Genomic DNA, 16320 nt, shown 5'->3' with positions numbered 1-16320 from the left:
TGGTCCACTGAAGACCAACCTCCCCCCCCCCCCCCCACCAGGCCTACCTTAAGTATGCCAGGTCCCTTGCAGCTGTAAGCTGACCTACTTGGCCAAACACGCAGGACAACCAATATCAGAATTTCAGAACATGAGGACTACATCCGGTTTCACCAATACAGCTACTCTGGTCTTGCAGATCATGCACTGGATTCCCGCCATAGAATACGGTGGAAAAAAGCCACGATAATACACCGTAGTAAATTCAAATACGAAAGGCTTTTCATGGAATCACCCTCAGCCCTAAGAAACAATCCAAACCTAAACAAATTTGGCTGCATGAGACTGCCCCAAATTTGGGAAACCTACATCAGAAGATCTTCAGTCCAATTGACCAAGAATACCAACATTGCCTGCTAGGAGGCACCTTCCTGCTTTGTTCCTCATTTACTGTGTGTTGTGCTTGCCTGCACATGTCTTGTATTTAAGTTCCTGTGATAATGGCAACGTGACATTGCTAAAATATTGGAAGTGTATTAAAATGTATTTTAATGTATTTGGAATTGGAAGTGTTTTAAAATATATTCTATTGTACATTGTAATTTCCTTAAGCTATTTAGTAAGAATGTATAACCAACATCTAAGCTTTTCCACGATTATCGTATTCTGTACACCCCTGGAGGGTATATGGCAGGAATTTGATGATGGTGATTACGATATATCTAATTTTACAGCTGTCTTAGCTAATTGAGAATGTGGAAGCATTTCTTGAAACTGCTGAACATGTTAAAATGGGTCGGTGGTCAGAATGCAATTATAGATGAGTCTTTGGACTCCCTGGAGGTGTCAAATAATAATAATAATAATAATAGTGTTGAGGTCAAAACTTCAAGAAAAAAGTTGAACATTTTGCTGAGAACTCCAAGAGACTCAAAATAGCAACTGCTTATACAGAATTTAAAGAGATTTTGATTGATGAATTTTCTAGGAAAGAAGAATTATGTCCTAATCTGCAGAAAATTTATTTCTGTGTTCAATAAAAAAAATCTGTTCATGAGTTTTATGATAAATTTACAAATCTGTTATATAGTTTTAGAAAATCTGATTCTGAATATGTTGAGAGAACACTTTTCTTTCAGTTTAGGAACGGTTTAAAATCTGAACTAATGAGAGCTGTTTATAAGCTTGATGTTATTACTATTGAAAACGTACTGCAGATAGCTCAGATGGAGGAATCATTAATTCACTCTGAATCATAATAACTTACCATAGTTTATTAAAGTCAGAGATGATATGCATAACTCTGAAACTGATAAAATAAAATTGATTAAATCAGAAATGTTTTCTGAGACTAATTCTGATAAGGTTTTGCAGAAAAATAATTTTAAAAAGAATATTGAAGACTTAGAAATAGTTTAGAAAAAAAGAATAGATAATAATATTTCAGCTGTTACTAAAACATAAGATGAAATTTTAAGGTCTACATTTAATATTCAGTCTGAGTTAACTATATACAAGTTACAAGAAGACTTACATGTTTTGTAAATCTATGTGGAGTATTTTTAATCAAGATTTGTCTATTATTCAGAGTATCTCTGTAGAATATTCTTTCCTGATTTTTCTCTTACTGTGACACTTGAACTATTGGTTTCAAATGCTATATCCAGTAGTGTATTCCATGTTGTCTTAGGAGAAGAATTTTTATTTTTGCATAAGTATTCCTCTGATTATTTTTTCTAGAATAATTTCACTATATGGAATTGAATTTTGTAAGGAGTCCTCTGAGTGTTCTAGAACATTGGCAAACTGTACTCCTCCTAATAAGGATGAAATTGGTGTTGGTCACCTCATGAATACAGGGCTGCACACAGAACAAGAGCATAAAGGTGTAAGGAAGAATTGTTTATATACAAATGTTAATGCACACATTTAAGTGCTTCTAAAAAAGAAATGGCTAGGAAGCACACTGTCGAAACTTGGGATAACAATTCCATTGCTCAATAAAAAGATCCATTTGGAGACCTATATATATATAATTGGTCCCAAGAAGGATTAGTACCTGATGATTTTATAAAGCTTAATCCAGCCAGGTTATTTCCGAGTTCAAACGGGATACTTTGCATAAAAGATGAGAACATAAGAACTAACTTACAGAGTTGTAGTAGCTCCATTGAAAATGGTAATATGAAACAGAATATTTTAAGTTTACAATAATTTGCACTTCTGAGCTTATAGAACTGAATGCTCTGATTTTGTGATTGTCTGTACAGGTGGTTCAAATTCAGAGGACATAGCAGGATCTTGTGTTGTCTTTCCAGATAGCATTATATCTGCACAAATCCCAATAGAGCGTAACAACTTTACAGGCAAACTGTATGTGATAGAACTTGCACTAAAATATATCAAATTGCATCACTACCAAAGGTGCATAATATGTTCAGACTCACAAAGTGCTCCTCAGACAGTAACATGTCTAGAGCTACAGAAATATACAGTGCTGTCTTGAATCCTCCTCTTTCAGTTATGGAAACTATGCTTTGATGTAGGCTTCTATTGGATTCCAAACTATGTTGGAATTAAGAGAAACAAGGTTACAGATACTGCAGCTAGGTCAGCTCATTTTTCAAACATTCAGTATCTGCACATATTACCAACAGATTATCAGACAAAAACTTCTACCTCAGTGGCAGCCATTTTGGAATAGAGAGATTAATAATAATAAAAAACATCATGACATTTAAACAGGGGCACTCCTAAACTGACGCAAGCAAAATAGCCATAATTATAATAGTTTATTAAGAGGAGTAACATGGGAGTTTTCCCAGAAATAATATACATAATCTTATTATCAAATTAAGCCTAAAATTAAATTATGGCAGTTGAATCTACACAGTATTTGAACAGAGTAATTTGTTCTTGCTTAGCTCTGCATGGGTCATAGTCATCTTACACTCTCCTTCCTATTGAAGGGTGATGACGTGCCTATGTGTGAGTTTTGTGATGCTGGACTATCCATTATTCATATTTTAATTGACTGTCCTCATTTCGGCAATCGAACACAGGCATTATTTTCAACACTTTCATAATTTCTCTGAGCCCCTATACATTCAGATAGATTTTATCAGACTTTCACAACTGTCAGTCTAGTTTTAAATTTTTACAGACCATTAACGTTTACCATTTCATATTAGCCAGGCTGGCTCGCTGGCCGAGTGATTAATGTATCCGCTCTCCAGTTAGCGTATCCGGGTTTAAATCCTGCCATGGGCATGGATGTTTGTGATTGTCATTGTAAATACTTGTGGTGGTGGTTGGCGGTAGATTGCGTTAGTGTAGTTGCGGTCAGTTGGCGGATTGAGTGGCAGAGATAGAGCTATAGAGCAGGTGCCCTCCCTCGACAAGTCTTTGGACTCTCTGGAGGTGTCACGTAATAATAATTTTTTTAAGCACTTTATTATGTCTTGCATACATATAATAATTATATTATAAAATTATAGAAATTACAAAATTTAAAAATTCTAAAAATTATTTTTTTTTAATAATAATAATTATTTATTTATTGCTAAAATATTTAAACATACAATAAACATCTTGAGTGACATTGCAAGTTATAATTTTACAGAATTCGGCACTAAGTGCTGCATTTTCTACATTGGATTTCAATTAAAATTTTTAATAATACTTTTTTGCCTCTATATTATGTATTTACAACACGTTCTTCTAATATTAACAATGAAGATTATACAGAATTTTTGTATAATAATAATAATAATAATATATTTTTTTTTTAATTGTAATAACATTTTATTTATCGTCATACAGAGTATTTACATATATAAAATAAAGTATACTATTACATTTTCTGTTCAGTACAAATGTAGAGTACAGTGATTTTTTTTTTAAATATAAATGTACATAAATTTTTTTTTTTCAATATCAGTATCATAGCTTATTATTATACAGCCTATTTACATATACACAGTATATATATATATATATATTTTTTTTTTAAATATCAGTATCTACTGATATTTAAAAGTTACTGTTATACACTTTACTGACTGTTTTATTACATAATCTGCATTCTTTGATTATAAGGATTACATGTAGATGAGTGAGGCGAATTAATCCCACCTACTTCGAAGCTTAGGTTAGCTTTTATGAAGGGAGTGGGATTTAGCCGTCATTATTTATGTTATTGTTACTATTTTTGTATGGGATGTAGGCATTGGATGCTGGTGATTTGTGATGTGTATATTAGTGTTAATGGTATATTAACTTTGTTGTTATATTTTCCAGAGTTCGTGTTTTAATGTTCTGTAGTTATTTATGTGTTTTAAATTTCTTGGTAGGTTGTTGAGTTGCATGGGTATCTGATGTGATCTCACAAAAGAACTGTATGAGTTGTTGAAGGGTGTAGGGATGTAGAGAGTTGTTGTAGGTTGTGTTAACGATATGTGTGTCTGTTGTTTCGATAGGTGATGTTGAAGTAATTCCTTCTTAAGGGGTTATGTAGTGTTTTCAGTTTTTAATGCTCAGGATTCTGTGTGTCGCCATGTGCTGGTCGGATATGGTTTGTTGCACATAAGGTGTCCAAATCACTGTTGACACAATTTTCCTATGTAATGTTTCTAATATTGTTAGGTGGCTGTTTGATGTGTTTGCATAGACTGTTATACCGTATCTGAGTAGGGATTTGCAGATACCGTTATAGGAGTTTTTTTTATGTTGGATGGAATAATGTCTTTTACTTGGAAGAGTTTTGCTGCGATGATCCGGAGTTTGGTATGTAGGTATTCTGTGTGTTTTGTCCATTTAAGGTGGCAATCCATGTAGAGACCAAGGTATTTTGCATGTGTTACAGGTTTGATTTCGGGACATTGGCAAGTATTTTTGTTGTTAATGCAGCGATTATATGTGACAGTGTATTGATCGTGGTGTGGGGTGCATGATTCTTGGGTTGTGTATTATCAACATCTGTGTTTTGGTGCTGTTGATTAGAATTGCGTTTTGGTAGAAGTATGTTGTGATTTTATTTAGGTCTTGTTGTGCTTTGGAGAGAGCTGTGTTGATGTCTGTGTGGATTTCTAGTAGTGTGGTGTCATCTGAGTACTGAAATATTTGACTTCTTATGGCCATATTATGAACATCATTAATTATATGTTGAATAGAGTGGATGATAATATGATAATAAATAATAATAAATGCAGATATTGAAACTCATGCAATAGTTGCATTATTTGAATTTATAATTATATGTAAAATATGGTAATTAATTCCAACTTGATGAAAATATGCAACAGAAAATTTTTAACAAGTTTTTTTATGTTTATTAATGAAATATTACAGTCAAGGATAAAAATAATATATTTATAATTTTAATTTATTGTTAACAAATGCAATGTAGTTATAGAGAGCAAAATAAAAACAAAAGAGTTCTAAATATCATTCCTGAAGGTAAGTGTAAGCTTACACTAACTAAAACATCTTATTTGTCTTTCGAAATATTTTATCAGTGTAGACTGAACTGTTTTTAAATAAATAAATTCTGGAAGGCATCATTTTCCAGAATAAACTAATTTCATCCATGTTAAATATTTGTTTGTCAGTATCCACCCTCTCTTCAATTATTTTTTTTTTAAAAACATCAGCATATTTAGATGCTGCATCCTCATTTGCACTGGTCACTTCACTTGTTATTTTAATATTATGCAGCTAAACTCGATCAAACCAACCAGCAGTTACATTAAATATCTCTTCTACTTCATTATTTTTTTTCTTTCACTGTCTTAAACAAATTTAATTTTGTCCGAATGGCTGCTCTGCTAAGGGAAATGCATTTTTGATTGGAATCCTTAATCTATACAGTTAAAAGTTGCTCTGTTCCTTGTAGACGTTTCAAACCACAAAAAAAAAAAAAAAACTGATGCAACTTTACTCTTTTTTTTTTTATTTTCACTGTGTGTTTTAAAATATTTCACACTGTAGATTCCAGCATTCCGATATGTCGTCTTATTTTAGAGTTGCTATGAACACATCCATTCCATTCAGTCCCATCAAATTTTTGCACTAATGTAATAACAAGCATCTTCTTTTTTGCCCTGATAGTATTTTTATCTGAAGGAATCTTCTTTTTTGTCCATTTTGTTAATTTTTTCTTAAAACAATTAAAACATATCACAAAAACTAACGTTATTATGGCCAGCAGCAGCACATCCACATATGAAGATAAACAAGTACAAACTGAAGTAACAGCATCTAAATCTAACAGTAACCTGGTAACTTCAACTATGCCTTGCATTAACTGAATTTTGGTTCACATTAGACACGACCTGGTATCATGGTACAGTTCGCACTAAATCGAAAATCGCATTATTTGAACTCGCATTAATCGTGACCTAGCTTTATTTGCTTTTAAAAATCTGGGTTTTATGTATGTCTTGTGAATTTAGCACTTTTTTATATTTGTTTTATACCCTTCTTTTTACATTCATTTTTTGTACACTGATTTTTATTTGTTTATGCTGTTTCACTTATTTATTACTTAATATACTTCTAAGAAATCTTCATTTATTATTATTGTCATCATTCTTATTTTTTATATAAGCATTTTAGATCTATATATAGTGCTTATTTATTGCATGTGTTCTTGCACAGCATGGCAACAGACGTCCTCACACCTTTAAACCTCAAAACAAACAAACAAATACTCCATGGATGTTGTGTACAAGTTTGGTTAGCAAGGGTGGAAAGATTAGATTTTTTTGCTTAGACATAGAGAGAGAGAAAGAATTGTGAACAAATAGAACGAGTTGCTAAAAACAGTTGTTTGTTTTGTCAATGAATGAGTTTAAGAAGAGGTATGATAGGTATCATGGGATGAGACATCATTCCTTTGTGATGTCCATATAATAAAAATTTACCCTACTTTAGAACACCGTTCTCACATTTGGTTAATGTATCAGAAATCATCCAAAAGATGTTTGATGCTCTCCAAAAGAGGCCATTCTGATTCGTATATGATCTCTCTCTTTCTCTCTCACTCTCTACCTCCATTCACTGTTTCTTACACATTCTCTTTCCATCTTATGCTTTTCTCTAGATATTTTCATGGCACTACTCCATCAAATAGGACATCACCATTTCTCCCATTTTTCTCTCTCTGCTCAATTTAGCTTCATTCATACAGAACCAATTTTCTCATCCTCCTTTCATTCTGTCTGCTTTTCTCTTTTTCTGGAACATTCTTTCTTAAACCATTATATCCATTGAAAATTCCACTTGTCAAAAAACATTTGAAGATTCTTCCCCCCCCCCCACATATATCTCATCGATGCTTTAGGTTTTATGATTTATTGTGTGTGAGTTGATATATTTTAAAAAAATAATAAAACCACAACATTATTTGTCTTTCATTTGGAATGACCTATGTAAGAATCTTTATAGGACACACCACAGAACTTTAATGTAGTTTGCCCTTATTATATATTATACTAGTGACTAGAGGACTAGTTAATTGTTCTGGATAGTTTGCTATAGTGAATTTCTTTTAGAATAGTATTTTGCCTATTGGGGCTATGGCCAGAACATTTCAGTATTTTTTATAATGAGAGAATGTTATTTTATTTATTTATTTTATCTTTATTATTGCATTATATCACTCATAGAACCTATAGCAGATCAATGCTGTTTGTGGACATGAATCAAAAAAAAGTAATCTGTTGATATTCTTTTTGTGCTAGAAGTTCTTCTTTGGAAAATATTTCATGAGAAAGATTGTTCCAGAGAACAGAAATGGAATGAAGGATGAATGGTAGTAATAATAAATGCAGTAGGTTAACACTTGAAACTGGATGTTGGATATCTGTTTCTCATATTATTGTAAGTTTGGCACGAAAGGGATTATATTGCATGCCAGTTCTGTTGAACAGCATCCATGGAAAGATCTATAAAGGAACACACAATGCAGAAACTGACCATTTATGAGCTAGTGGCTGAAAAGAGTCTGTGAGAGAAGGGTCATCAAATTAGCCAGTCTACCCTCTTCAAGAATTTTAGAGAGATTATTGGTACATCACCACATATATGAGAGCAGGATTGGGTGAGATTTGTACAGAATTTCTAGTTGGGCAGTCAAGATCATATTTCTGTATAAATCCCAGTTCTGCCCAATCCTGACACTTAGTCCCAACCTTTTCTGGCAAAACTACCTCATTTCTACAATGATGTCTGGCTTACACACTTAGCATTCTATTTTTTTAAGCTCAAAACATTACTATTAATGGCATCTGTCAAAATTGAGTATTTGAAGCATTACAGGTTGAACAGGGGGTGCTTAAGGGTCAAAGCTGTATAACTGAGAGGAGACCTCCACATTGCCTTTAAAGGAATGTGGAGAACCGACCAGGGCTTCTGACCTAATGTCCAATCCTCACCTTCTTGTGGTGCACCCTGTTGGGTATCTACTTTGATACTGAACGAATGAGGATGGGCTGGCAATTTGGGATTTAGCCGCCCAAATTGTATTCTTATTGGTTAAACCAAAATAAAAAATGATGACACAACATGACAAAATTTCATGCCGGCTGGGGCATCGCCAGGTTAAACAAGGCCCACGTTGTTTTCGCCAGGGAACCAGGGCGAACAGCGAAAAGTCAGCTGCTGGAACAAATCTGAAAACAAACCCCAACTCAACATCACCAGAGTTAAAGATCGGTACTATCAACGTAAGAAGCCTGAATGGCAAAGAAATGGAGCTAGCTGAGGAATTAGATAAGTACCACATCGACATAATAGGGGTGACTGAAACAAAAAAGACAAAAACTGGTGAGATCTTTCTGAGCAATAAATACAAAATATTATATTCAAGCAATGACAATCAAGGAAAAGAAGGGGAAGCCATTGTATTCAACACTAAATACGAGGCTAATCATCTTGAATGGCAGGCAGTCTCAAGTAGAGTGATGTGGGCAATTTTCAGAATGGAGAACTGGACAATAAGACTTATTTGAGCCTAAGGTCCCACAGAAGGTTCTACTAAGGTAGAAGTGGAGGAATTTTTTGAGGATTTAGAGAAAGCAGCTGACAAAATAAAAAAGGAAAAGTTGGTCCTTGTTGGGGATCTAAATAGCAGAGTAAGAAGTGATTTTCAGACATACAAAAATGTTTTGGGAAAATTTGGAAAAAGAGCAAAGCTAACAATAATGGGAAATACCTGTTGCATTTCTGCTCAGGACATGGACTGGTTATTACTAACACCATGTTCCAACATAAAAATGTGCACAAATTCACATGGAGAGAAGAGGCAAGGAATAAGAAAAGTCTCATTGACTATGTTATTGTTGATAGTGATGTTTTCTCCCTGGTGCAGGACACCAGAATGTACAGAGGATTTGAAATTGGAAGCGATAACTATTTAGTCTTGAGCAGGATAAAATTGAATTTCTTATTGAAAAGAATAACATGTAAGAAAGTTTTAAAGCGAATAAAAGTTGAGCAGCTCTCAGATGTGAACTGTAGACTAAAATACAGAAAGATTATTGAAAAGAAAATGAAAGAGTTTGAGAACAGGAATCAAACCTTGGAGATTCAGTGGCAAACTCTGAAGAAAACATTGATTGATGTGCAAGGATAAAAAAATCAGAACTCCCTGGTGGATACAGGAAGTTAAAGAGGCAGTGAGGGAAAAGAAGAAAGCATATCAAAAGTTCCTGTCAAATAAGTCAGCTTGTGCTCTTAGAGAATATAGAGACAAATGCAAGAATGCTAAACACTGTGTAAAACTAGCTAAACAAAAGTCATGGGAGGACTTTGGCAAGAATATAGAAAATAAATATCAAGAAGGTGGCAAAATATTCTGGAGGTTGTTGAAGAAGCTTAGGAATGGAGGAAAGAGTGCTGTAAAAGGAGTTAGAGATGATAAAGGTGACATGAAAACAGGAGAAAAAGATATCCTTGAAATATGGAGTAATTACTTTGAAAAACTGCTAAATGAAACATGCAGTGATGACAGCACAATGGTAAAAAACATTGACCAGGCATGCAGTCAGGAATACATATCCATACTTGAAGTAGAAAAAGCCATCAAAGGCTTGAAATGTGGAAAGGCAGCAGGAGTAGGTGATATTCGACCAGAAATGCTGAAGTATGGTGGTATAAAAGTGTTACAGTGGCTGCACTGCATTGTTCAGAAAGCCTGGACAGAGGGACGAATTCCCGATGATTGGAGTAGAGCTCTCATAGTACCCATATATAAAAAGGGAAATAAAACTGAATTTGAGAATTACAGAGGTATTTCGCTACTGAGCGTTACTGGCAAGATCTATGCAAGTATACTTAGGAACGGTTGAGAAGAATTGTGGAAGAAAAGCTGGATGAAGAACAAGCTGAATTCAGGCCAAATAGAGGCTGTCAGGATCAGATTTTCACTTTACGACAAATAGTCGAGAAAGCATGGGAATATAACAAAGATCTGTATTTAAGTTTTGTCAATTTGGAAAAAGCATATGACAAGGTGCCAAGAGAGAAGCTATTCAATACGCTGCAGTTATATGGTCAATGGGGCATTGCATCAAGCAATACTTAGTCTTTATTTGAGTTGTAAGTCAGCAGTTAGAATTGAAGGAAATACAGGAAGATGGTTTAATGTTAAATCTGGTGTGAGACAAGGATGTACATTATCCCCTCTGTTATTCATTATCTATATGGATCACATTATGAAGGAAAGTGGTATTAAACATGATATCAAAATTGGAGATGTTAATGTCAGCTCTTTGCTTTATGCAGACGATGTTATACTTTTAAATAAATCCGCTACAAGTATGCAAGATTCTCTGACTAAATTGAATAACTGTTGTAATAGATATGGTATGAAAGTCAGCAATACAAAGACAAAGACAATGAAAATAGGCAGAATCATTGAAAATGTCAACTGTGTTGTGAATGGAGAACCTGTGGAACAAGTAAAACATGTCAGCTATTTAGGCACGATTTTTACTGAAGATGGTAAATTAAATATAGAAATAGACAACAGAATCAGCAAAGCTGGTATGGTGGGAAGTCAACTGAATAAATTCATATGGAATAAGAGAGAAATTAGTCAGAACACTAAATTAGCTGTATACAAGACAGTGTTCAAACCAGTTTTAACTTATGGATCTGAGAGCTGGGTCAGAAGTAAAACACTTGACCAAAGACTAGAGACCGCAGATATGAGAGTCCTGAGAAAGATTACAGGCGTGAACAGATGGCATCAATGGCAATATCATATTAAAAATGAGGATATTAGGAAAGAACTTGGCATTGTCAGCATCCAGAAATGCGTTAGCAGAGCTAATCTCAGGTGGTATGGTCACTTAAACAGAATGGTGGAGATTAGCAAAAGAAGTGTTCTCTGCTTGGTTGGCAGGAAAACGACCTAGAGGAAGACCAAGATATAGGTGGATTGATACGGTACAAAGTGCCTTAGACGATAGAAATATAAAATCTGATAATGTTGGAGTCTTGACAAGTAACAGACTGATTTGGAGGAAAATTGTAGATAGGAAGTTAGTAATGATGTAATTTTTTCATGTAGTACTATCATATCCTGTACACCCCTTGAGGGTACATGGCAGGAATTTGATGATGATGATGGAGAAACAGGCATTAATAATAGATGATCTTGAAGTGTGAGATGTTTAGCAAAGCTATGTAGGATCAATGCGAGAAGGCTGTTTATGTATATTAGGAAGAGGGTTGGTGAAATAACTATGCCATGAGGAACACCTGCATTATTTGCAAATCTGAAGTGAGACATTCCTTTGTAGCGTATGCTGAATAACCTCAGAAATAGCTGGCAATCAAATTTAAAAAGGTGAAAGCAAACCTTAAGATGGTAATTTGTTGAGAAGTCAATTCTAAATCCTATAAAATGTCTTAAAAATGTCTAATGCAACTGCACAAGTTTCTTCAAATCCATGCACATGTCCCATTTCTAGTTGTTAAAGAAGTCAATGACAGATGATTTTTCCATTACTTTAGATAGTACCAACATGAGGGCAGTCAGTTAGTAGTTTGTTGCCTAATAGCTTTTTTAATCTTATTATGAATATAATCCTGCTTCCATGCTGTGGCATGCCAGCTGTAACAGAGTGTAGAGATGATAAAGGACAACTATTAGTTCACGGGTACATTTGTTGAGCACACAATAGGTGCAGTACCATCCAGAAGAGTTGTGCAAATAATATAAACCAGATACAGATATATGTTGGGACCATGTTACAGAAATTATGTTAGAAATTAGAATGAGAGCTTTCATTCCTCGTGCTGTTAAAAATTCCTGCCCATGATCCAAGCCACGATTTTCTAAGAGGGTAGGCCAAGAAAAACACAGCATAAAGCGATTTGAAGTAAAAACTTTGGGCTTCCCTTGTAGCCTACCATTAAGCTGGCAACAATTTCAAAACAGTCACTAACAAAGCTAAGTCTGACTTCAAAGGACTAAAATTCACTGTCTGTGCCATTACAGTGCATGCCTTGGAGATCATCCCAATTGGTGGTGGTGTTATAGTGCTGAAGAGTATAAGGTTATGATTGGCTGAAAGGTGATGTTCCATTGGAAACATAAATTAAACTGCCAAGAGAACAGATCAATTTTTCTTGAAGAAGAAAAATTGGCACAAAAATGAAATGACATTTCCAGGATTGTACTAATTTTTGTTGACAGAAGAACATTTTGCTTTAGGCCATTTCTTATAACAAATAGCTCTTCCAGCTAGGTCATTGGAATATGAAAAAGTGACCAGTTAGAGTTATGGACATTAAAAGTTACCAAGGAAGATGACTTCATTGTTAGATTAGTTAGAATGCAGAAATTTCAAAATCAAAATCATTTCAACAGAGTGATTTCATTTAAAAACCCCTTACAATGAGCACTTGCTTTGTAAATGTTCATTGTAAGGTTTTTTAACTCCAGGTTAGTTAGCCAGTCTCATACAGGAGTTGCATGATACATATTAATATGAATTGCTTCAGTAATTCTACAGGTTCAGTTGGCAAACTATGATATGATCTGCCTGTTATCCTTTGCACTTAGGCTAATTTTCTGTTTGGTCATTCACTGCATGTCTTCATGGATGGTTTCTTCATATTTCTATACTAGTCCTGAAAATTCCAGAGTGCGATAGGTTTGTCCATAGTCCTTCTCCTATATTTAAATTACTTTTTCTCACTAATCTCAGATCCTGGCTATTTTTAACATTTGACACTCCATTATTCTTTTTCTTCTTCATTTAGTAAACTTCATAGTGCTGAAATGTTCCTGGCTTCATGATCTTCAGTAACCAATTCCTCAAACACTGATATCCCCATTCCTCAGCAAAATAAAACCAATATAATGAACATCGCTATTGTCAAAACACACTCTTGTCTTATTCTCTGAAGAAAGATCTGACGTCACCGTAATAGATCTCCATGTAGGATCATATGTCTCTTCTTGGACTGACTGACAATTGGAGGGGGGGGGGGGGGTCACAATTAATCAGAAGACTGAATCTGATTAATTGTGACCCCCCCCCTTCTCAAAGATCTGTTCTATTTATGTTATCATAGATGTTCTGTTTCTGTTTTATAACTTTTCTGAATCTGGTTTAGTAGTTATATTTGGTAAAACTGGCCATTATTAAGGAAAACACCATCTGCTGATCAACATCTATATCCAGTTCGTCATCATACTTACTAAACTAGCTGCTCATCCTCCTCTCTTTCATTTCTGTTTGCCTCTGTTCTTTGGAACATCCTCTTTCCCAGTTTCCCAAAAAAAAACTCTGACTGTCAGCTGTTCAAGAAATGTATTTAATAGGTTCCATCTTTCTCGTTACAAAATCATGGTTGTTAAAGCGATTAAAATCCTTAATCACGTTTTATAACAAATTTTTAATGAACTGATATTAATGGTTTATATTAAAAAGAAAATATTCATTTATGCAGTACTTAATATTTATATTTTGCTGTAATATTGTATAGTAAATAGAAAACATCATTCATGGCATTTAAACACATTTTATTTTCATCTCTCTTTCAGACAACAAAATCTCACCCTCCTACACCACCTCCTCTTAGCAGTCCAAATCGCACAGCATTGTCATCACTTCCATTTTCAAAGAAGCACAGACAGAGAGGAAATGTAGAAGAATCACTTCTGAAACCCAGGCAAAGAGGAAGAGATTTATCTCCAACTCATCAACTTCCCGCAAGGTCTCAGCGGCGTTCTCTTTCTCCAGCCAATCAGCAATTTAGTAGCCGGAAACCTTATGTTTCTCCTGAACGAGAAAAACAAGGACAATTTGATCGCCATACAACTTTGCGAAGAGCACCAGATGAAGATGTCTTTTTACATTCAAAGCGCTCATCTAGCAAAGACAGTAAAATTGTAAAGCGAATAAGGCTTTCTTCTCCTAGGCGAGAAACTGTAAGCCATAAAGAGACACCATCTCCACACAGGGAAAGAAATGGAGGAGGAGCAGCAGATGCACCTCTTCTGAAAAGAGTTCGGTCCCCAGTACATTCAGAAGGGAGAAGGGATGAGACATCTGACAGGAGAAAATATTCTTTATCTCCATTAAGAAATAATCGTGATGTTAAAGACAAACGAAAAAGCTTTGAAGAGCCATCAGTACGAAAGAGAGATGCACGAGAAGACTCACCCAGAGGGAAGGAAGAAAAAGATAGGCCAAATGAAAAGTATACTAAACGAGATGATGATAATAGATCTAAGAAATTGGTATCACCACATTCTGCTGGACAGAAAGTTGTACGGAATGATAAAAACAGAGAACGCTTGCCAAAAGGACGAAATGCTGAAGCCGATTCTTCCTGGAATGAAGAAAATGTAAGTGTGCAATTTTTTATAACCTGCATTGTTCATTTAATGTTTATAAATGGTTCAGATGCCCTTTAAAAGACAATACAGTAATCCCTTTCCCTTATCCATGTTTCTCTTTCCACAGTTCAGTTACTTGCAGTAACCTCAATCCAAAAATATTAAATGGAAAATTCCAGATATAAACAATTCATAAGTTTTAAATTGCGTGCCATTCTGAGTAGCTGATAAAATCTTGTGGCATCCCACCCGGGATATGAATCATCCCTTTGTCTAGCGTATCCGCACTGTACTGTATATCCTACCCGCCTTTTAGTCACTTAATAGTCTTGTTATCAGATCGACTCATGATATCACAGTACTTCTGTTCAAGTAACCCTTATTTTACTTAATAATGGCACCAGAGCATACGATTAGTGATGCTGGCAATTTGGATATGCCAAAGAGAAGCCATAAAGTGCTTCCGTTAAGTCAAAAGATGAAATTTCTTGACTTTTCACAAGGAAAAAAAAAAACAACATATGAAGTTGCTAAGATTCCATTCACATTCAGGTAACTTTTATTACATTCTTCTGCTTCTTTTCAGCCATTTTCTGTCCACTGCTGGATGAAAGCGTCCCCCAGTTCTTTCCACCTTTCTCTGTTCTTGACAATGGTTGACCAAATTTTCCCAACAAAATTTGACAGTTCATCACTCCACCTTCTTTTAAGACATCCTCGATCTCGTTTCCCTTCCTTTGGAATCCAGTTTGTTAGTATGGTGGCTCATCTTCTCTTCTTAATAGATGTCCAGCCCATTTCCATTTTAGTTGCTTGAAGAATGATGTCAATGATGCAAATCTGACTTCTTATCCATATGTTTCGCTTCTTATCTTTTAATGTAATGTATAGCATCAACCTCTCCATTTTTCTTTGAGTTGTTGTTAGTTTATTTGCCAGTGCTTTTATTAGCGACCAAGTTTCACAACTACATGTGATGACTGGAAGTATACACTGGTTAAATGTCTTCCTTTTTAAACATAGTGGGACATCATTGTTTTGAAAAATGCTTTTCAGTTTTCTGAATGCACCCTAGGCAAGTTGAACTCTCTTATTTATTTCTTTTTGGAGTCCACAGTTTAGATCAATGAGATGACCTAAATATGTATATGAAGAGACTCTTTCCAAGAAATTGTTTTCTCTTATGTTTTTTGGTATTACAAAATGATTAAACATGATTTTAGTTTTTTTTCTGTTTATTTTTAGACCAACATTTCTGCTTTCATGATAAAGGTCTTCTACCATTATATTAAGGTCTTCCAGAGTGTTTGCAGACCTTTATATATCATGCATATTGTAGGTGCGTTAAGTTTCTGTTATTAATTTTTTTGCCAAGGTTTGTCCAGTCTATATTATTAAATATTTCTTGAAGGACTGCTGTAAAGGTTTTGGGTAATAGAGAGTCTCCTTGTCAGACACCTTTTTCAATTGATATTTTATTG

General features: G+C 34.6%; 1 protein-coding gene across 1 annotated transcript in view; it reads left to right on the top strand.

Annotated features, from left to right (window-relative positions):
- Positions 1 to 16320, top strand: part of LOC150094747 (uncharacterized) — a 437902-nt gene that overhangs the window by 171299 nt on the left and 250283 nt on the right. Inside the window, exon 9 of the mRNA XM_090410976.1 lies at positions 14042 to 14848. Within this exon, the coding sequence (XP_090267102.1) occupies positions 14042 to 14848 (807 nt within the window). The remainder of the gene's footprint in view (positions 1 to 14041; positions 14849 to 16320) is intronic.

The sequence above is a fragment of the Typopeltis vanoorti genome, chromosome 21, assembly GCF_054136105.1.
Source record: "Typopeltis vanoorti isolate ZY-2024b chromosome 21, IOZ_Tvanoo_1.0, whole genome shotgun sequence".
NCBI lineage: Eukaryota > Metazoa > Arthropoda > Arachnida > Uropygi > Thelyphonidae > Typopeltis > Typopeltis vanoorti.
This window is presented reverse-complemented; position numbering and strand designations above follow the sequence as displayed.